We start from the raw sequence: 23803 nt of genomic DNA, 5'->3' as shown, positions 1-23803 counted from the left end.
CAGGCCCGACTGAGCATAACAGAAGGAAACGCAAGCGGCAAGCCAAATGGACAGGGTGCGTTTAGATACAGGATGACCCAACTTGTTAGGATCAAAGGACAAAAACAGTTGAGGAGATGATCTGTGAGGTTTGGTGCGATCAAGATAGTAAGCCAGAGCACGTTTACAATCCAAGGTATGCAAAGCCTGTTCACCTGGATTAGAATGAGGCTTTGGGAAAAAAACAGGTAGAACGATGGATTGGTTAAGATGAAACTCAGACACAACCTTAGGAAGGAATTTTGGATGTGTACGGAGAACGACCTTATCATGGTGAAAAACAGTGAAAGGTGGATCAGCCACCAGTGCATGGAGCTCACTGACCCTCCTGGCAGAAGTGAGAGCTATAAGAAAGACCACTTTCCAAGTTAGAAATTTAAAATGCGTTGTGGCCAAAGACTCGAAAGGAGGCTTCATTAACGCAGAAAGAACCACATTAAGATCACATACAACAGGAGGAGCCTTAAGAGGTGGCTTCACATTGAAAAGGCCCTTCATGAACCTTGAAACTAAGGGATGAGCTGAGAGGGGTTTTCCATGAATCGGCTCATGAAAAGCTGCAATAGCACTAAGGTGGACCCTTATCGAAGAGGATTTAAGACCAGAGTCAGATAAGGACAACAGATAGTCCAAAACCAGTCCCACTGCTGTAGACATGGGATTATGGTGATGTAACAGGCACCAGGAAGAAAACCGAGACCACTTTTGTTGGTAACATTGAAGAGTAGACGGTTTCCTGGAGGCATCAATAATAGAACGGACAGGCTGAGAAAGGAGAGCGTGAGCCGAAGTCAGCCCGAGAGATACCAAGCTGTCAGGTGCAGAGACTGTAAGTTGGGATGAAGCAGTGTTTGCTGATGCTGTGTAAGCAGTGAAGGAAACAGAGGAAGAGGTATGGGTTCCCTGGAACTGAGTTGAAGTAGAAGGGAAAACCAATGTTGTCTGGGCCACCGTGGAGCGATGAGAATCATGGTGGCTTGTTCCCTCTTGAGCTTGAATAAGGTGCGCAGCATGAGCGGAAGAGGAGGGAATGCATAAAGGAAGAGATTGGTCCAATCCAGGAGAAATGCATCGGGTTCCAGACGGTGAGGAGAGTAAAGTCTGGAGCAAAACAGGGGCAGTTGATGGTTGTGGGGAGCTGCAAAAAAGATCCACTTGAGGTGTGCCCCATTGGGAGAAAATGGACTGGAGAGTCGAGGGGTCGAGAGTCCATTCGTGAGGTTGAAGAATTCTGCTGAGATTGTCTGCTAAGCAATTTTGTTCTCCTTGGATGTAGACTGCCTTCAGGAATAAGTGACGAGCAGTCGCCCAGGTCCAAATCCTTAGAGCTTCCTGACATAAGGGATGGGATCCCGTCCCTCCCTGTTTGTTGATGTAGTACATTGCAACTTGGTTGTCTGTGCAAATGAGAAGAACCTGAGGAAACAGGAGATGTTGGAAAGCTTTGAGGGCGTAAAACATCGCTCTGAGTTCCAGGAAATTGATGTGGTGTTTCTTTTCCTGTGTGGTCCAAAATCCCTGAGTTTGGAACTCGTTCAAGTGAGCTCCCCATGCATAGGGGGAGGAATCCGTGGTGATGACCAGTTGATGAGGAGGTAGATGGAACAGTAGACCTCTGGATAGATTTGATGATTTCAACCACCAAAGAAGCGACTGTCGAAGAGATGAGGTCACAGATATGTGTTGTGAACAAGGATCCGTCGCTTGTGACCACTGAGTCGCTAGGGTCCATTGAGGAGTACGCAGGTGGAGACGTGCGAAGGGAGTGACATGTACTGTGGAGGCCATGTGTCCCAAGAGCACCATCATGTGATTCGCAGAGATGGAAGGTTGCTGGAACACCTGCTGACAGAGATGAAGGATGGTGTGAAGGCGGTTTGGAGGAAGAAAAGCCCTCATCTGAACAGTATCCAGAATGGCTCCAATGAATTGAAGTCGCTGAGTTGGAATGAGGTGCGACTTGGGTAGATTGATTTCGAACCCCAACAGTCGAAGGAAGTAAATGGTCTGATCCGTGGCTTTGTGAACGGACTGAGGAGAAGGAGCCTTGATGAGCCAGTCGTCCAGGTAAGGGAAGACTTGAAAGTTGTGGGAGCGGAGATAAGCTGCGACCACAATCAGACATTTGGTGAATACCCTGGGCGAGGAGGCTAGGCCGAAGGGTAGCACCTTGTATTGGTAATGATGTTGGTTGACAAGAAAGCGAAGATATTGTCTGGACATCAGATGAATTGGAACGTGAGTATACGCCTCCTTGAGATCGAGGGAACATAGCCAGTCTTCCTGAGAGAGAAGAGGGTATAGGGTGGCAAGAGATAACATCTTGAACTTCTCCTTGACCAGACATTTGTTGAGATCCCTGAGATCTAATATTGGTCTGAGATCTCCGGTCTTTTTGGGTACAAGAAAGTACCGGGAGTAAAATCCCAGGCCTTGCTGGTCCAGAGGAACTGGTTCGATGGCATTGAGAAGAAGGAGGGATTGAACCTCCTGAGCGAGGAGGAGGGACTGAGCCTTGTTGGAAGCAGACTCTTTTGGCAGACTTAATGGTGGAGGAGTCTGAAAGTTTAGAGAGTAGCCGTGGGCGATGATAGCAAGTACCCACTGGTCGGAGGTGATTGCTTCCCAGCGAGATAGAAAAACTTGTAGTCGACTTCCTATGGGCTGAGGTAGAGGACATGAGGGAGGAAGACTGGCAATGTTCTGGAGAAAGGAGTCAAAAGGGCTGTGTCGACTTAGGTTGAGTAGCCGGTTTGACAGTAGGCTGCTGTTGTTGACGAGCCTGTTGCTGTTGCTGACGCTGTCTGCGAGGTTGAGGAGGATGAGGCTGGGCCGGCCGAGCAGAAAACCTCCTTTGATATGAAGATTGTTGCCTGAATGGACGAGGAGGAGGAGGTTTCTTCTTGTTTTTCAACAAGGTGTCCCACCTAGTTTCATGGGCGGAGAGCTTTTGTGTGGTGGTATCCATAGACTCCCCAAACAGCTCATCCCCTAGGCAAGGCGCATTGGCCAGCCGGTCCTGATGGTTTACGTCCAATTCTGAGGCCCGCAGCCATGTCAACCTTCTCATTGCTACAGAGATAGCAGTAGCACGAGATGTCAGTTCAAAAGTATCATAAATAGAACGGACCATAAACTTCCTGAGTTGCAAAAGACTAGAGGTACATTGCTGAAAAGCAGGAAGTTTACGGTCCGGAATATACTTTTGAAAAGAGGTCACCTGTTGAATGAGGTGCTTCAGGTAAAACGAGAAGTGGAAAGCGTAATTACTTGAACGGTTGGCCAGCATGGCATTTTGGTAAAGACGCTTTCCAAATTTGTCCATGGCCTTTCCTTCCCTACCAGGAGGGACAGAGGCATACATACTGGCTCCTGCAGTCTTCTTTAGGGTTGACTCTACCAACAGGGATTCATGGGGAAGTTGGGGTTTGTCAAATCCAGGGATTGGAATCACTTTATATAGAGATTCTAGTTTTCTTGGGGCTCCTGGGATTGTCAAAGGAGTTTCAAGATTCTTATAAAAAGTTTCCCTCAAGATGTCATGGAGGGGTAACTTTAAAAACTCTTTAGGAGGTTGGTCAAAATCCAAGGCATCCAAAAATGCTTTGGATTTTTTAGAGTCAGATTCTAAAGGAATAGACAGGGTGTCTGACATCTCCTTTAAAAATTTTGTGAAGGAGGAGTGCTCTGGCTTAGCAGTAGTATCCTGCACCGATGGTTCCTCCTCATCAGATGTGTAATCCTCCTCGGTACCGAGGGGATCATCCGAATCGTCCCACAAGTCAGGGTCCCGTACCGATTGTAAACGGCCCTGGGAAAGTGGAGTCGATGTATCAGTATGTTTAGTCTTGCGTACCGATTTACCAGACCGAGTGGAGACGGTACCAGGGGAATGTAGTACGGTACGGGGTTCAGAGAACAGTACCGGTTCCGACCCCGTAGGAGTAGCACGCCGTTTTGGTTCTGCTGACAGAACAGGCATGGACAAAGATTTTTGTGGTGCCGAAACAGTCGATGCCAATAACAGAGGCTGTTCGACAGACGGCACCGAAGGCTCAGTCGGTACCGACACTGGAAGGTTCGGAGACAAGAGAGCCGGAAGCAACTGTTGGAGTTGCTGCTTAAGCTGGACCTGGAGGATAGAGGCAATGCGCTCATTCAACGTTGGTCCCGATGGCACCGGTACCGGTTTTTTCTTGCTCGGTACCTTCGGTGCCGCTCGACGCTCGGGTGAAGTCGATGCCGATGAAGAGGCCGAGACTTCAATGGGAGCGGAGCGTTTACGGGGCCGGCGCTCAGTCTGCAGGACTTGGCTCACTGCATGCTCGACTGGCTGGCCTAGAACAGTAGGGGAAGGCTTCTTAGCCGGCTTACCTACAGGAGTCGACACCGACGATGGATCTGGCGGTGCCGAGGAAGTCGGAGTCGATTTGGAGGAAGTCGTCGACGTCGATACCGGTGCAACTTCCATAGCGGTACCGAAAAGGATCCGCTGCTGAATTTGTCTATTTTTTAAAGTTCTTTTTTGTAAAGAACTACAGCGGGTGCAGGTTTCAGCCCTATGGTCCGGACCCAGACACTGGAGGCACCACTTGTGTGGGTCGGAAAGGGAGATAGGGCGTGCACACCGCTGACACTTTTTGAAACCCGGTGACGGGGGCATGAAGGGAAATACTGCTGTAGCAAAATCGAAGCCCGAGGCTTCGATGGTGCCAACAGGCCCCGCCGGGTCAGATTCGACAAAAAAAGGAAAAATAAGAATTTTTTTTTTTTTTTTTTACACAAAAGGTAAAAAAGAAGGAAAGAAATAAAATATGAAGAGAAAATTACGCGCGAGCGGGAAGGCAAGTGAAATAGAAAAAAACTTCCAACAGCCGTTGGAAACACGCGTCTTCTTAGCTCCGCGGAATTAAGAAAACTGGGGACCGCGCGCCTCTGTCGGGCGGGAAGGCACTCGCGCACGCGCGGTGCGGCCTAGCTAGAACTTTCTAAAGTTCTTAGAGTGCAATCACTCTAAAATTGTCCGTACCGGGGCTCCGTCGGTGCCGTCACCCATCAGTCAAGAATATGCTGCCTGCTTGTCCTGGGATAACATCTATATAGATCAAGTGTTCAACTTCCTTCTGGAAGGAAGAAAATCTACAGAAAAATTGCACACAAACACAAAAATAAACCAAATAAAGAATTACATTATAAAGCAAGTCAGGACTTTTACTAAGCTGCGATAGAGGTTTTAGCATGTGCTAAATTGCCCCGCGCGCTAGACGCTAACACCACCATTGAGCTGGCGTTAGTTCTAGCCACATAGCGCGGGTTTAGCGTGCACGGCAATTCTGCGCACGCTAAAAACACTATCGCAGCTTAGTAAAAGGAGCCCTTGGTTCTTAAAGTTAAAACTTCTAGATAAAGTCCCATAGAGCCATTTCAAAAATGTTTTGCATCCACAACTTTTACATGATTTTTCTTCAATTCTAGATGTTACACGAAGCTATACTTTTGGTCAAAAAAAAATATGTTTTTGCAAAACTTTTCTAAAACATTTAGTCCATAACTTGGCTCTTGAAGTCTGTGGACTTCGGTTACATAAGAAACTATCTTTAAAAAAAAATGAAAATATTTCCAGACACAGCCTTCTTCCACTCACATACCTGACAATGTAACTAACCCATCTTGATCCAAAGTCTCAGGATTTATCCTTACAGCTGTCATATTGTGATTGCTCACATCTCGATATAGTAAATAGCCCTGTTACACATTAAAAAAAAAATCACAATATATTGGGGTCTTTTTTAAACTGTCTTTTAAATAGTACCAGAAGCTCAAAAAAGTCATATTCTCCTACCTGTGCATATCCTAACCAAGGCATCTTTTCTTTTCTGCATTTGATGCGGGAAGTAGAATTGTATATGTGACCCTGTTAAAAGTCAATGAAAGTCTTCTTAGAACCCATCCACAAGGTCTGAGGTGAAATACAAGTCGCATTAAAATTCAAGTATTAATACAACAAAATTACTGATAAAGAATATTCATTCCCAAAGGAAAAGAATATTGCAATGGGTCATTCCATGTCAAGTGGTCTAATATACATTGTCAAGTTCAAAATATCAATAAAGAAATTAAAAAAAAAAATAAAAAAACTCCACTCAACTTTCTCCAAATTGAATAACATTTTGTGTGTATGTTCCCTATAACTTCAAAATGAAACCATGTAACATTTTTCAGCTGGATCTCTTTTGGTTTCAGACCTAGAGGCTGTTGAATGTAGGTCACTCTCTATGCTATGCGTAACCCAAAATGGCAACTTTGTCTAGCCACTATAGCCCAATAAAGCCTCTAAGAAAATTGAAATTTTGGGGATTAATACAACACCTACTACTAACTTACTCCCTCTTTTACAAAAGCCAACCGGGTGGGCCAGCGCGGTAAATGCTCAGACACCCATATGAATTAAATGGGCATTGAAGCATTTGCCAAGCAGCACTTGGCTATGTGGCTTTGTAAAAGGGGGCCTTAATGTGCAAAGTTTGGAATGTAACATTATTTTACCTCCCCTGTTATAAGCCAGCAAAAAATGTTAGAAAAGAAATTGAATACTTACTTTGACTCCTTCATTGCTCTTGACCTATATTTTGATTCACGTTGTATCTGTTCCAGCAGTCATGGCTCAATGAAATACCCCATAAGATTTGCATTATGAAGCTTTGCAGCCAATTGGAAGCAAAGATATAATTACACAAATAAATGATGATAGTGCTTTATTCAGATTTTGGCCTTTTTTGGGTACAAATATCTTAACTGTAAATCATACAATTTTTTAAAAAAATTTTATATCACTTGAAAGAGCATCTTTTTTGCTACAAAGGCCATTCTGTTTCTTGTTTAACCCAGCTTTGCTTTGGCCAGAAGATAGTTTTCAAATGCATGCATTATTCACATGTGCATGCATGCAGTGCTAAAAAAGGGCATCCTATTTGTAATATGCAAATAAACTAGAGGTATGAAATTGCATGGTGCAGCTAAGCTTGTTGGGCTTGCCATGTTAACTCAGATTACAACATCCACCGTTTTCACATACTCTTGTAAATGGCTCAGAAGCCGACAGGCATCCTATATAGAATTGGGCCTAAGGCCGCCTAAGGTAAACTCAATTCTCTAACCGACGTCCATGTTACAGATGCCGGTTAGAGAATCAGGTTATTGTAGATGTGGCCGCTAAGCTTATCGCTTATCGCAGGGATCTCCCTGTTGTGATAAGTTTAGTAGCCACCAGTTCCCCACCCCCGAACGCGGCAGGAGGATGCCCTATCTCTCCTGCCGGAACACCCCTCCTAAAGATCACTGGCAGGAAAGTGCCCAATCCCTCCTGCTGGAATACCCCCCAAACCCCCACCCCCGAAGAAAGTGTCCAGCTCCTGGGGCATACAGTCACCCTCAGGTGACTAAAATTTGCATTTCTTAGATGGGATTACCAGCCATGCCGAGTCACAAAGGCCACCCCGCCAGGCTAGCTGAAGGTTTGGTCACCTGCTTCAGAAGGGAAGAGGCTAAACTGGATGCTGCGGTCCCCTCTGGCTGCAATACACAGCGTAATAACGCTCTAAACACGGTAAATTTGTGTAATCCTGGTAAGAATCCACTTGAGGAAAGCCCAAGGACTCCATCCTAGCAGGTTTGTAGGCAAAATTTGCAGTTTTGAAGAAGCAGGGAGCTTTAGGGAAAAAAAAAAATTTGCTAAAAATCCGTGATGGCTGCCATTAAGAAATTCACGCCAAAAATTACAATATTTTTCACACTTCTCAAACTATAAAAATGGCAATTTTAGGATTTTTCAGGAGGGGGGAACACAGAGGAACATACAAAAACACTCAAACCCCCATTTTTAAAACCTCCCCCGATGTCTCTCACAGGCTGTCAGCCTGTGTACTCACTGTGACCTGAGAGAAGCTGTGCTGCAACCTTGCTTTCAGCTCTCTTACAGAAGCTGGATTAGAAATTTCACTGCCACAATGCTGGGAATAATTTTGGAAAGCTGATCTTCGGGCTGCCAGTCAGACTACTATGTTTAACTACACCTCCATCCTTGCAGACCATTGGATGTGCATTGGGATGGAGGCGCGACGACGCAGCCGCCACCCTGTGAGACCCCACTGAGCCTCCTAAGGGTGCCTAACAGCTTGCGCTCAATCCCTAATTAACAAGGGATTGCCCTGAGCTCCAGAGAAACTATGCAGGCTGGCTAACAGGTACCCAGTGGGATCGGCCTGTCAGCTACAGACCCAAGTCTGTGAATTCTCAAGCAGGCAAAGCTTCAAATTCGCTCCAAGCACTAAATTACCTGAAAAGGGGATGAAATTACATCAAATTAAAATAATAAAATGGGAAGAGCAGAACAAACACTCCTGCAGGCAAGCGTACAGAAGGAAAGAACTGAAGGTGGAGCTAGAAAGCCCAGTGAAGAACAAATGATGCAGAGTGAAATATCTGGAGTGGATTCTTTCTGCCGTAGTGGCTATAGGGAAATGGCTATAGGGAAATAACTCTAGTGTCTAGAACAGTGGTTCTCAACCCTGTCCTAGGGGACCCCCAGCCAGTCGAGTTTTCAAGATATCCCTAATGAATATGCATGAAAGAGATTTGCATATAATTCAAGTTCAAGTTCAGGTTTATTTTGATTAATCGCCTATATAAAACTTTCTAGGCGATGTACAATAAAATACAAGTTATAAAAAACATAATATCATATTAATATTATAAAACATCCAAAACATCAACACAAGCAATTATTAATTAATTAAATAAAATAGAGAAGATTTCTCTTTACCTAAAAGTTAACAAAATATAACAGGAGGAAAGGAGGGAAAGGGTTACAATATTTCTCTTAATAAAGGGAAAGAACATATGGAAGGGAAAGACAATATAAAGGAGGGAGAAAAGAAAGGAAATTAATCATTAAAAGCATCATTAAATAAAAAAGTTTTCAACAATTTTTTAAAAGAAATAAGATCTTTTTCCTTTCTGATAAAAAGAGGCAGGGTGTTCCAGAGTTGGGGAGCTAGTACAGAGAACATATCATTTCTCCTTGTTCCAACAATTTTTAGTGAAGGGACCAATAATAAGTCTTGCTGGGAAGATCGAAGGAGTCGAGTTGTACAATAAGGGGTTATCATTCTAGATATGAATACAGTGGTGCCTCGCATAACGAACGCCTCGCACAGCGAATGCTGCGCACAACGAACTTTATGTCTTGCTCCCTACAACGAACTTCGTTTCACACAACGAAGTCGCCCGAGCTGCATCCTTCCACGCAGGCACTGCGCTTAACTGCCCTCTCTCCGCCTGGCTCCCTCTTGCCCCCCCGACTCCCCGACACGATCGGGGCAAAAAGGAGCCCAAGCCCTCTTGCCCCGCCGATTCCCCAACTCCCCGACAATATCGGGCCAGGAGGGAGCCCAAGTCCTCCTGGCCACGGCGACCCCCTAACCCCACCCTGCACTACATTACGGGCAGGAGGGATCCCAGGCCCTCCTGCCCTCGACGCAAACCCCCCCTCCCCCCAACGACCGCCCCCCCCCCAAGAACCTCCGACCGCCCCCCCAGCCGACCCGCGACCCCCCTGGCCGACCCCCACGACACCCCCAACCCCCTTCCCCGTACCTTTCTGTAGTTGGCCGGACAGACGGGAGCCAAACCCGCCTGTCCGGCAGGCAGCCAACGACGGAATGAGGCCGGATTGGCCCATCCGTCCCAAAGCTCCGCCTACTGGTGGGGCCTAAGGCGCCTGGGCCAATCAGAATAGGCCCGGGAGCCTTAGGTCCCTCCTGGGGGCAGGGCCTGAGGCACATGGTCGGGTTGGGCCCATGTGCCTCAGGCCCTGCCCCCAGGAGGGACCTAAGGCTCCCGGGCCTATTCTGATTGGCCCAGACGCCTTAGGCCCCACCAGTAGGCGGAGCTTTGGGACGGATGGGCCAATCCGGCCTCATTCCGTCGTTGGCTGCCTGCCGGACAGGCGGGTTTGGCTCCCGTCTGTCCGGCCAACTACAGAAAGGTACGGGGAAGGGGGTTGGGGGTGTCGTGGGGGTCGGCCAGGGGGGTCGCGGGTCGGCTGGGGGGGCGGTCGGAGGTTCTTGGGGGGGGCGGTCGTTGGGGGGAGGGGGGGTTTGCGTCGAGGGCAGGAGGGCCTGGGATCCCTCCTGCCCGTAATGTAGTGCAGGGTGGGGTTAGGGGGTCGCCGTGGCCAGGAGGACTTGGGCTCCCTCCTGGCCCGATATTGTCGGGGAGTTGGGGAATCGGCGGGGCAAGAGGGCTTGGGCTCCCTTTTGCCCCGATCGTGTCGGGGAGTCGGGGGGGCAAGAGGGCTTGAGCTCCCTTTTGCCCCGATCGTGTCGGGGAGTCGGGGGGGCAAGAGGGCTTGAGCTCCCTCTTGCCCCGATCGTGTCGGGGAGTCGGGGGGGCAAGAGGGCTTGAGCTCCCTCTTGCCCCGATCGTGTCGGGGGTGCCAGGGACCACACGGAGTCACCCACCGTACCACCCGATTCGGGTAAGCGCAGGTATCGGTGGGTGGCTTATTTGCGGGGGGGGGGCCTTATTTTACATTTTTTTCTAAAAAGGGGGGGCTGTCTTATTTGATGGCCCTGCCTTATCATCGGGGAAACACGGTAGAAAAAAAAAAAAAATGAACAGTTAAGTCCCAGTTTTTGCCGCTGAGACTCTGCCCTCTCTCACTGTAAAATTAGACTCTACTTAGTCTGTCTTTAAATTTAAAAAATGTGTGTTGTTTTAAAAAACAATTATGTTTTTAGATGTATCTAAATAAAAATAGTAACCAAAAATTTATCTTTTTTTATGTCACCTTAGCATATTTTATGCTACAGAACGAATTATTTTTTTTAACATGTATTGTTATGGGAAAACGCGTTTCACATAACGAACTTTTCGCATAACAAACTTGCTCCTGGAACGAATTAAGTTCGTTGTGTGAGGCACCACTGTAATGGCGTATTGAACAATAGTACCTTAAAAACTAAGAAAGCTATTTTAAATGTTATCCGATGATTGATGGGTAGCCAATGCGACTTGATAAGAAGAGGAGTAACATGATCGTATTTTTTTCCTTTGTGTATGAGTTTTATGGCAGTATTTTGGATTATTTGAAGTCTTTTCTTTTCTTTTTGAGATATGTTATACAGTAAAGAATTACAATAGTCTAATTTGGAAATTATCATAGAGTGAATCAGAATATTGATAGATTTTGGTTCTAGAAAAGATGAAATAGATCGTATTAGGCGTAATTTATAGAAACAGGATTTTACCGTTTGACTTATATGATCGTGGAAAGATAGATTTGTGTCAATGATTACACCTAGAATTTTTATAGATGGTACAGATTCTATTGGATTATTTTCAAGCATAAATGGTGATTTAGATGTAATATCATTTTTCCATGTAAATAGCATAGTTTGTGTTTTTTTTAATGGAGGAGACATAAGAATTGGTGCCGCTGGATCAGACCAGTGGTCCACCATGCCCAGCAGTCCGCTCAAGCGACGGCCCTTAGGTCAAAGACCAACGCCCTAACTGAGACTAGCCCTACCAACGCACGTTCTTGTTCAGCAGAAACTTGTCTAACTTTGTCTTGAATCCCTGGAGGGTGTTTTCCCCTATGACAGACTGCGGAAGAGCATTACAGTTTTCTACCACTCTGGGTGAAGAAGAACTTCCTTACGTTTGTACGGAATCTATCCCCTTTAACTTTAGAGAGTGCCCTCTCGTTCTCCCTACCTTGGAGAGGGTGAACAACCTGTCCTTATCTACTAAGTCTATCCCCTTCAGTACCTTGAATGTTTCGATCATGCCCCCTCTCAATCTCCTCTGTTCGAGGAAGAAGAGACCCTGTTTCTCTAATCTATCGCTGTACGGCAGCTCCTCCAACCCCTTAACCATCTTAGTCGCTCTTCTCTGGACCCTTTCAAGTAGTACCATGCCCTTCTTCATGTACCGGCGTGAATCTATTTACTTGGCACAACGAATGGATAGCGCAATTCTGGAGGGTTTGTGGTATACGCAGCAGACCGTGGGAGATGCCAGCATAAACTATATTTCAATAATCTAGTTTAGTTGTGAAAAGGGAAAGTATAAGGGTGGAGAAGGTATCTGAATCGAACAGACTTCTAACCGTGCGTAAATGCTTTACACTGAAAAAACAAGATTTTACTGGTTGATGAAACTTGCGGACCAAAAGGTAGTTGAGAGTCAAATAGTACAATAAGATAGCGAAAAGTATCAACGGGGTAATTTTGGATCACACACAGTAGATGGCCCAAGAGCCAACATGCCACCATCTTAAAATCCTAAATTAATTTTGAAATTAATAATTTTCTACCATCTACTATAAAACATCACCCATATTTATTGATTGATTGATTTTATTTAAAAGTATTTATAATCCGCCTATCCACAAATCTAAACGGGTAACAAAGCCACATAAAAAATAACAATAAATAATACAAAGTTAAAATACAGTAAAACATTATTACAAAAAATCTAAAAAAATCCCAAAAAAACCAAAACTCCCATAACCATAACTCAAAATAAGAAACCAAGACAAAAAATAAGAATACTGCACACAGACAGTATGGAATTCAAATTATAGTCCTAATTCTGCCTTTTATACCTATATATAGTTCTTTTCGCCTCCTTTTCTTCCTTTTTCCCCTTTCCCTAATCTCTTTCCTCCCCCTCCCCCAGCTTGACTTCAGGCTCTTGTTCCATTTGGGTATTATGTTCAGCCCTTATTATCCAGACCCTATGCACTCCATTTCCCACTCTATTATCTGAATATCAAAGAGAACCTACTGCGTTTGCATGGATGCTGAGATGTCTTTTGGGGGAAAAAAAAAAAGCCAACATTTTAATATGAAAATCGTAGACCCGATATTCATCCGGCAGTGGACAGCATTTTACTGGCTACCGCTGGTGTTATCCCTGGATATTCAATGCTGGGCCATGTCCGGGATCCAGAATTGAATTTCTGGGTATAGAAAGGTAATGAAAACACAGCCAGGTAAGTGTGATATTCAGCACTTAACCAGCTATGGGTGAACTGCATAAAGATAGGACTGTGTTATACATGGTTCTGGTTTTGTGGGTTTTTTTAAAAGATTTATTAACCACCTTTTTCATGAAGAGTCACCCAAAGTGGTTTATAATTCATTAAAAGAGTAATCAGGTACTCTGAGATAGGCATGCAAATATGTCTTATGCATATTAATTAGGGATATCTTGAAAACCCAACTGGCTGGGGGTCCCCTAGGACAGGGTTGAGAACCACTGGTCTAGAATATCTCATCTATTGCACTGGAAATGACATTAAATATAGCTAAAAATCTGCACAAAACTTTTTTCATCAATCTTAATAAAGATTTATCTCAGAAAAGAAAAGCACAGTGTGCCTAAAAGTTTACTGGAGCAGTATCTGGCTGTAATCTATTCCAGTTCCGAAAACCTGAGCCTTATTGTGCTTTCTGTTCAGGAGCTAACCAAGTAACATAGTAGATGATGGTAGATAAAGACCCATCCAGTCTGCCCAACCTGATTCAATCTAAAATATATATATATTTTTTTTTTTCCTTCTTAGCTATTTCTGGGAAAGAATCCAAAGCTCTACCCAGTACTGTGCTTAGGTTCCAACTATTGAAGTCTCCGTCAAAGCTCACTCTAGCCTATCTACAACATCCCAGCCATTGACGCCCTCCCCAGCCCATCCTCAACCAAATGGCCACAGACACAGACCGTGCAAGTCTGCCCTGTTGTATCAAATATTTGCCTGTGCATTTCACGACAAGCTTTTTCATCAACTTTGGAAGTGATACCCCAAAGCATGCACCAATAATCTGAGTAGTATATTTGGACTCAGCATAAACAGTTATACTAGAAATATGACTCTTAGCTTGGTCGAGCAATTATCCTTTCCACAACCTGAATCCAAAGTTGACATTTTGGCACTATCTTTCACGGAATGAAAAAAGTGGCCCCAATAATAAGGCCCCTAACTTTGGAAGAAGATAAGATTCACTCTAAGACTTTGCAAATATTCATTATATGTCTAGTTTTCACTAAAAATTCCATCAGCTTCTGAAACAGTCAGGTGGGGAAGCCTAACCATTTGACATGGAATGACCCTAATACAAGCTACTTAAGACTTTAAGCAGTTACTTTACCCTCACTGTTCCACTGTAACCAGAGCCAATTTTGTACAGGCCATCTTTGCACAAGAGATAGAGGAAGAAGCCATCACTCTGAAGCAAGCACTGCTCATCATCATCAATAGGAATTTCCTTCAAGGTCCATTTTTGCATCAAGGCTGCTTTCTTAATCCCATTACTGAACCAGTCCTGAATCTGGATTTTCCCCACCAAAACTGCTTGAATACTCCTCTGAAGTGAATTCAAAATAGTTGGCACCTTTAACAGCAAACAAAAGAGCAAAAAAAGTGATAAACAATAAGAAATGGAAAATTACCATACATAAAAATAGATTAGGTTCTTGCCTTGATATCTTTTCCAGTAGATATAAATGGTATACTGAACCTTAGAGTACTCTGTCCATTCTCACGAGCATACTGCAGAAAGATGTCAATCACAGCTTTTGAAACCTCCTCCTCCTCACAGAAGTCTGCTGTCCTCCTCAGTTCATTCCAAAGCATGCAAGAGCTCTAGAGTAAAAGACACAGGGCACTCTCTGAAACCAAGGGGGGGGGGACACAGTGTATTCCCTGAAACCAAGGTTCTGATCTGCTCATATAATGTTATAACAGTCAATAATGAAACTGTAATGTATAAATGAATGAATATTACCACTGAACTTTAAAACACATCAAATACAAGCAACATCTTATTGCACTTCTTCGAAGGGATCAACAAACGGATGGACAAAGGAGACCCCATAGACATCATATATCTAGATTTCCAAAAAGCCTTTGACAAGGTGACCCATGAACGTCTACTCCAGAAACTGAAGAACCATGGGGTGGAAGGAGATGTACATAGATGGATCAGAAACTGGTTGGAGGGTAGAAAACAAAGGGTAGGAGTGAAGGGTCACTACTCCGACTGGAGGAGGGTCACGAGTAGTGTCCCGCAGGGCTCGGTGCTCGGGCCGCTGCTATTTAATATCTTCATAAATGATCTAGAAACAGGGACGAAGTGCGAGATAATAAAATTTGCGGACGACACCAAATTATTTAATGGAGCTCGGACTACAGAGGACTGCGAAAAGTTGCAAAGGGACTTAAACAAATTAGAAGAATGGGCGGCGAAATGGCAGATGAAGTTCAACATTGAGAAATGTAAAGTATTACATGTGGGGAGCAGAAACTCGGGGTACAACTATAAAATGGGAGGGATGTTATTGAATAAGAGTACCCAGGAAAGGGACTTGGGGGTAATGGTGGACATGACAATGAAGCCGTCGGCACAGTGTGCAGCGGCCGCTAAGAGAGCGAATAGAATGCTTGGTATAATCAAAAAGGGTATTACAGCCAGAACGAAAGAAGTTATCCTGCCGTTGTATCGGGCGATGGTGCGCCCGCATTTGGAGTACTGCGTCCAATATTGGTCGCCGTATCTTAAGAAGGATATGGCATTAGTCGAGAGAGTTCAAAGGAGAGCAACACGTCTGATAATAGGTATGGAAAACCTGTCATATTCTGAGAGATTGGAGAAGCTGGGTCTCTTTTCCCTGGAGAAGAGGAGACTTAAGAGGGGATATGATAGAGACTTACAAGATCATGAAGGGCAGAGAGAGAGTAGAGAGGGACAGATTCTTCAAACTTTCAAAAAATAAGAGAACAAGAGGGCATTCGGAAAAGTTGAAAGGGGACAGATTCAAAACAAATGCTAGGAAGTTCTTCTTTACCCAACGTGTGGTGGACACCTGGAATGCGCTTCCAGAGGACGTTATAAGGCAGAGTACGGTACTGGGGTTCAAGAAAGGATTGGACAAATTCCTACTGGAAATGGGAATAGAGGGGTACAGATAGAAGTTTACTGCACAGGTCCTGGACCTGTTGGGCCGCTGCGTGAGCGGACTGCTGGGCACGATGGACCTCAGGTCTGACCCAGCAGAGGCATTTCTTATGTTCTTATGTTATGTTCTTAGAGAATGATACGGGGAAAGAATTTGTCCCCATCCCTGCAGTTAACTGCGGGAAACCATCATTGTGTTATTCTTTAAGGAGAGAGGGAAGAATCAGAGTATGAATGGTCACAGCCATTGACCCTCAAGCCTTGCATTGAAGAATGCTGATACAGAAGGACTGAGGTTGTTATCTGTGGTTTTCTGTGGGGACAGGGCAAATTCTGTCCCTATGTCATTCTCTTCTATTTACAAACTGATTCTGAACCCATAGTCCAACTGACAATGAAGTCTTAGCTATGGAGAGGACCATGAATCATAAGACAAAAACAGGCGCATCAGAAAATATCGGGCGGGGGGAGTCAGCATACCATTCCTATCTACTGGCAAAGATTATCAAGGTAAGAATCTAATCTCTTTTTTTCAGTGCAATAGGAATGGTATGCTGAACTTTAGGGGTGTACCTAAGCAGCCCCTGATGTCCTGGGTGGGATAGAGAAGCCTGCTTTCAGTGCTAAGGATATAAAAGCAGAATCCTTGAGCCCTGCCACATCCACCCTATAGAGTTTAATGAAAGTGTATAGGGAAGACCATGTCACAGATCTACTTATCGCCCTCGATTTCGCCCAAGAAATTACTCCTCTGGTCAAATATGCTTTCAAAGATACCGGCATTGTTTGCCGCAAACAATATAGGTGGAGGAGAACACTATCCAAATCCATTGGGAAATGATGACCTTGATGGCTGGTCTGCCTCAGGTTGACTATTTAGTTAAGACAAAGAGATAGTACGATAGATGAAACTAACTAGTCACTTCCAGATAACACAAGAGAACTCTGATGACATCTAGCAGCTTTACAGCCATGTCTTTCTTCTTAAAATCCGTAAGTTGAAAGGCTGGTAGCTTGACTTCCTGGTTGGAGGTCTTATGTATGCACACGATGCGGGGAACTGGAGAGCCTGAAGAAACAAGTCAGTCTCCTGGAGGTCAGAATACTGGAATTGAAAGCACTTCGAGCAATGGAGGAGGAGAGAGATTCAGAGAACGTCAAGACAGAGGAAACCATTGAGGAAAAAGTCTAGGAGTTAGAGAAGTTCATTGAGGAGGCATATAGAGAGACCATGGAAAATCACCAGCAACAGTGGAACTGCTGAAATACACCTACAGAGAGTAAGGACCACCTAGAGGACAACCACAAGGAAGAAATGAGTGACACAGCAGCGAGATCTGTAAACAGTGGAGGGATTCCACAAGATTACGAGTCCGGTGCAAGCCAATGCCAGGATGAGGGAAGATGGAAGTGCACAGAGGACACGGACCTAAGGCTGGATATATGGTCATACACCAAAGACACAGACCACCCCTATTAAAGAATGGTTACAATGGCCTCTATTGCAGTGGGAAGAAATGTCGACAAACAATAAGTATTATGCAATGCTGCAAGGGAATCTTAGGGGAATATATAATCATAGAAACAAATGGGAAAGAGATTTAGGGATTACTATCTCCCCAAAGGAATGGGAAACAATAGGATAACACAACGTTTATCAATATCAGCTAATCTGGTTGAACAAAGTCTTAAAGTACTATACCGATGGTACCTATATCCAACCAGACTGTCAAGTTATTGCCCTAATAGGACTGGAATGTGTTGGAGAGGCTGTGGCATTAGCGGTACTTATATTCATATGTGGTGGAACTGTCCACTAATACAGGATCTATGGAATAAATATACAGTGGAACTACGGTTTGCGAGTAACCCGGTTTGCGAGTGTTTTGCAAGACGAGCAAAACACTCAGCAAACTTTTGACTCACAAACCAAGCACTGCCCCAATAAACGACCACTTGCAGCCCAGGAAGCGCCGCTTCGGGGGATTCCTCTTACGTCTTGCCTTCCACGTCGGGTGCCTTCCGCAGGTTGGAGGACCTCTCTCTGGGCCTGCGAGGCCAGGTGCAGTCCCGCCTGCGCATTGCATGTGATGCAAACAGCATCAATCATCAGCGTTGTTCATGTCGTGTGCATGGGGCGCCGCTCAGCTGTGTGGGCTCGGGTAGGGGCTTTCCAGCATGCGAGGGGCATCCGACGTGGAGGGCTGGCCGGCAGATGGAGGAGGCATCCCTCTGAAGCGGTACTGCAGGGTTCTCCGGCAGCTGGCGAACATTAGGCATCCCCCCGAAGGAGCACTGTGAGGTTCTTCTTCGGATGACAGACGGAGGAGGCGGACGGAGGAGACGGCGCTGCAGCACCCGGCACCCGACAGGTACAGACCCCGGGTTCTTGAAGGAATCGTTGCTGTTGACACTATTTTCTATGGGGAACTTTGCTTTGATAAACGAGCATTTTGGATTACGAGCATGCTACTGGAACAGATTATGCTTGTAATCCAAGGTACCACTGTACTCTTTTATTCTCTGAAATGTTGAATACTGATATAGTATGAGATGTTAAACTATTTTTGCTGCAATATAAACTGGTGGGAATGGATAAGAATATATTTAAGGTTGTATGTGTATATATAGGAGTTGTCAAACGGGAAATAGCAAGAACATGGTCATCTGTTAATATCTTGCCAAAAGAGCTCCTGATTGGCATATAGTGCCAGACCAAGAAAATTCCATGTCAGAGTGAATGATGTTAACAAGGTCAAAGAACTCTGTCCTTACTAAGAGCATTAGCATTTTTGAATGAAGCACACTTTAGTGGAGGGAGAAGCTGGCCTTGAAACAGCCTCTTGGCGAAACATGGATTTTGTGTCGGCAGAGATAGCTCCCAATACGAATGAAGATAAGTGCCCTCTGTTCTCTTTAAAAGCATATATAGTAAATATAAAATACAAAACATATGCCTAAATGAATATATTTTAAAAACGGAATATGCTATCACATATGGACTAATGAAGAGACACGGTGATTATAACCTCTTGTAGACATTGCTTTGAGAGTGTCACTTCTAATGGTACTTATTAAGTGTAAATCAAAATCTAAATAAATTGGAGAAAAAATCTATATACTTAATTCACAATTTAAACAATATAACTTATAAAGTGAATTTAAATAATAAACAATATTAATAAATCATTAAAAATGATTTTAAGAGTGCTCAGTGTGATATCTTATTCAAAACCAGCAGATTATTAGAATGAAGATATATAATTTTTACATCATTGCACTCACCTCCCTACCAGCCCTAAACATCTTGTAGAAAATAAACTGTTCTAGCAAACTTGTCATATATAGATGAGTACTTAGCTGAATTCACAAGATGTTATAAAGTTCACCACTCATAAATGAGTTTGCTCAAAAAAAGTTGTCTTTGAAGGCTGATCGTTGATGATGACTGGTTAGGTGCAATAAATTATTCCAAGTTGTTACTTCATGTTGTTATAGCTGGTTGAGAAATAATATTGAATAAAGTGAGTCTCCACAACAACCACAAAAACCAAAATGAAAAATTAACGTGTAGCTAAAATATCTTAATTTAAAAGCTAAAGCAAAGTGTCCAACAATTCCTCATTTCCTCAACACCAATCGTGTTTCGCTATGAATAGCGTCATCAGGAGGAAGAGACTAAAAATAAAACAAAGAATAATAATGACTATGTTGCAGTTGTCAAATGTCATAAATATATTTTGAAAATAAACTTTGAAAAACTAGTAATGAATTACCTTCGGGCCTCCCAAAAGAGAGAACACGCCGTCTGGGATGTTTCAACAAATGAGTCGAATCTGCGTTTGACGTTCAAACGTAGCGCCATAAAAAAGTCGTCAAAAGATCACATGATATGTAACGGATAGCCCCTATCACGAAATCGTTGACTCATTGCTCTTGCTTGATGATGGTATTCAATGGGTGAGGAACATAACCGTTTCAATCTAAGAAATTGACTATTTGGTATGCTATTTTTAAGTTTTTTTGAGTGAAAACTTCTATAATGAAGAATAGAATTTCTATCAGTGTTTTTTCTGTAAATAGTTGAATGGAAATGTCCAGCTATGAGAGATATTTGAATGTCTAAGAAATTTATTTTAGACTTGTCCATATTAGCAGTGAACTTAATATTACAATCACATTCGTTCAGCTGGTTCACAAATAAATCAACTTCCTCCACAGTGCCTTTCCATATAAAGATAATATCATCAATAAATCTCTTCCAAAATAAAATCTTAGTAACATTAGATCTAAACCACATTGGGTCAGTAAAGCGTTCCATTTTTCCACATATTGTGGATTATTAAGGAACCTAGGTTCCTTATATAATCTCAGTCCCCTTGGGATTCTCTGAGTGTGACAATATTCTATTAATGTTGCTGAATGCATTTGTTCTCTAATTAATGTTCTATGTAATTTAACTATATTGGTCCAACCATCTGTATTAGTTTCATGTGCTCCTATTAAGAGACGTGTGCCACTCATTAATTGGGTGATTCTCTCATTAGATAATCCTGACTTTGTATCCCATCCAATGGAGGCCATTATACTCCTTAATTAAATTGAAAATCTAAATCTAAATAAATTGGAGAAAAAATCTATATACTTAATTCACAATTTAAACAATATAACTTATAAAGTGAATTTAAATAATAAACAATATTAATAAATCATTAAAAATGATTTTAAGAGTGCTCAGTGTGATATCTTATTCAAAACCAGCAGATTATTAGAATGAAGATATATAATTTTTACATCATTGCACTCACCTCCCTACCAGCTCTCTTAATAGGAGCACATGAAACTAATACAGATGATTGGACCAATATAGTTAAATTACATAGAACATTAATTAGAGAACAAATGCATTCAGCAACATTAATAGAATATTGTCACACTCAGAGAATCCCAAGGGGACTGAGATTATATAAGGAACCTAGGTTCCTTAATAATCCACAATATGTGGAAAAATGGAACGCTTTACTGACCCAATGTGGTTTAGATCTAATGTTACTAACAATTGACAATCTTGATACCATCATTAAAGATTTAGAATTGGAATTACTAGAAAAATTGGAAAACATCAAAAAAGTGGAAAATTCAGAAGATTTTGAAACTCATTATCAGGAACACTTTAAAGCCATGGAATTATATCAAACGGACATCCGCAAACAAAAAATAGCTAAGTTTAAAAGGGACGAATTGGATTACACCAAAGGATATATATATCCATGGATGGACAAAAATAGAAAATCAAGACGTAATCGCCCCAATAGGAAGCACATCACATTTATCAACTCTTCTAGTGAATCTTCTAATGATGGAATGAAATCAATTAGTTCAAAACCAGATGCGATACCACTTATTCCTGATTCTTTTTTACGTTTAACAACTTCAACAGAAAAACAAACAGATCCGGGTATTCAGAACAAACTCAAACCACGCAAACTGAACAAGAATCGGTAAATTTGGTATTCAATATTTCATCAAGAATGTTAACTCCTTCAGAAATATCATTGTTACAATTGGGTTTGTCTTTTGTTCCATTTTCTTATTATGATTCTTATGACACTCAAGCCTGGTTACACAAATTCTTTAGATCATTGAAATTAAGATTATTTTTTGGCCAGACTAATACGCAATCTCAAGAGGAACCTTCTTTTACTGATTCTCATCATGTTCCTTCAACATGGGTTCCACCGGGTCCCGTAGACAATATGATTGGAGCTTTTGAAAGATTGGTATTAAGGGATATGGCAACAATGGAGACAGCTAATTACAAACAATATCACAATTTGACACGAGCACATAGAACAGCTTTAAATACTTTGATGCATGACAATTCTATAAAAATTTTACGTGCTGATAAAGGGGGAGGAGTTGTAGTTATGGACACGGAAGCATATCACATAGAGGCTAGACGTCAACTTTCTGATTCTACAGTTTATCAACGGGTGGAGAATGATTTAACCAAAGATCTTCAACGGGTCATATATACCACTCTTTGTCAAGCTAACACTGATGGCATCATATCATCTAAAGAATTTAAATATCTATACTGTAAGAATCCTTCAGTTCCGATGATCAGGTTTCTCCCGAAAATACATAAATCATATAATAATCCACCAGGGAGACCTATAGTATCTTGCTGTGGATCCTTATTAGAACCTTTATCACAATATATTGATTTTTATTTACAGCCATTTATGTTGTCTATTTGCTCTTATATTAGAGACTCTATGGATCTATTAGTACAAATACAGGATTTAGATTTTTCTTCCATCAATACAGAGGATCTTACATTGGTCACATTGGACATAACCTCTCTATACACCAGTATACCCCAACAAGCAGCCTTACAAATCATTGAAAATTATTTGTTACAATCATCACAAGTAGGCAATAAACTTAATCTTTTAATGTTCATGGCTCGTTTAGTGATAAATAATAATTATTTTGTATATGAGAATCAATACTTTATACAACGTAAAGGTGTTGCCATGGGAGCAACAGTAGCTCCAGCCGTGGCATGTCTATTTATGGCCCAATTTGAAGACAAATACGTATATAATTCAGTATTCTTTTCTAAGATTTTATTTTGGAAGAGATTTATTGATGATATTATCTTTATATGGAAAGGCACTGTGGAGGAAGTTGATTTATTTGTGAACCAGCTGAACGAATGTGATTGTAATATTAAGTTCACTGCTAATATGGACAAGTCTAAAATAAATTTCTTAGACATTCAAATATCTCTCATAGCTGGACATTTCCATTCAACTATTTACAGAAAAAACACTGATAGAAATTCTATTCTTCATTATAGAAGTTTTCACTCAAAAAAACTTAAAAATAGCATACCAAATAGTCAATTTCTTAGATTGAAACGGTTATGTTCCTCACCCATTGAATACCATCATCAAGCAAGAGCAATGAGTCAACGATTTCGTGATAGGGGCTATCCGGAACAATGTATCAAAGTTGCACATAAGAGGGCTAAGAATGCTAATCGGGATTGGCTTTTGTTACCTAGCAACAAGTCTGATCAAATCAATTCAAGAATGACCTGTGTATTGCCATTCTCTAGTAAAATCTCTTATGTACAAAAAATCATATACAAGCATTGGAACATACTTAGTTTTCACCCAGTGTTTTCAGAGATGCCGATGTTTGCATACAAGAGAAGTAAGAATTTAGGTGAATTTTTCAATATTAATCCTTCACATCAAGACCGTATTGGACCAATGGGTCACACAAGTTGTGGCAGTTGCAAATATTGCAGCCATTCTCTGATAACTAATCAAATTAAGATACCTAATACCAATAAAATCTATTATTTGCGGGATCATTCTGATTGTAATACCTCCCAGGTAATATATGGGATTTTTTGTCCATGCAATAAAGTGTATATAGGTCAAACTAAAAGACCCATTAAATTAAAAATAGCGGAACATCTGAGTAGTATCAGAACTAATAAACTAGAAGCTCCTTTAACTGAACATTGGCTTTCCGCCGGCCATTCTTTAAATGATCTCAAATTTAGTGTAATCAGGCAATTTAAATTCAACAGGCAGGGTGATATCTCTCACATACTTTTGTACCATGAACAACGGCTAATCTATACTTGGAACACAGTGACTCCAAATGGTCTCAACAGAGAAATAGAATGGACCATTAGGTAAAAATTAGTCATTAGGTCTCAA

At 42.4% G+C, this 23803-nt stretch overlaps 1 protein-coding gene across 9 annotated transcripts in view; it reads right to left on the bottom strand.

The window, feature by feature from the left end:
* Nucleotides 1–23803, bottom strand: part of MYCBP2 (MYC binding protein 2) — a 977923-nt gene that overhangs the window by 885311 nt on the left and 68809 nt on the right. For all 9 annotated transcript variants that reach the window (XM_033949399.1, XM_033949405.1, XM_033949401.1 and 6 more), the window contains exons 6-8: nucleotides 14256–14498; nucleotides 5882–5953; nucleotides 5688–5784 (exon numbers count right to left, since the gene is read on the bottom strand). In XM_033949399.1, coding sequence (XP_033805290.1) covers nucleotides 5688–5784; nucleotides 5882–5953; nucleotides 14256–14498 — 412 coding nt within the window. The remainder of the gene's footprint in view (nucleotides 1–5687; nucleotides 5785–5881; nucleotides 5954–14255; nucleotides 14499–23803) is intronic.

This window comes from Geotrypetes seraphini, chromosome 6 (genome assembly GCF_902459505.1).
Source record: "Geotrypetes seraphini chromosome 6, aGeoSer1.1, whole genome shotgun sequence".
In the NCBI taxonomy this organism is placed as follows: domain Eukaryota; kingdom Metazoa; phylum Chordata; class Amphibia; order Gymnophiona; family Dermophiidae; genus Geotrypetes; species Geotrypetes seraphini.
This window is presented reverse-complemented; position numbering and strand designations above follow the sequence as displayed.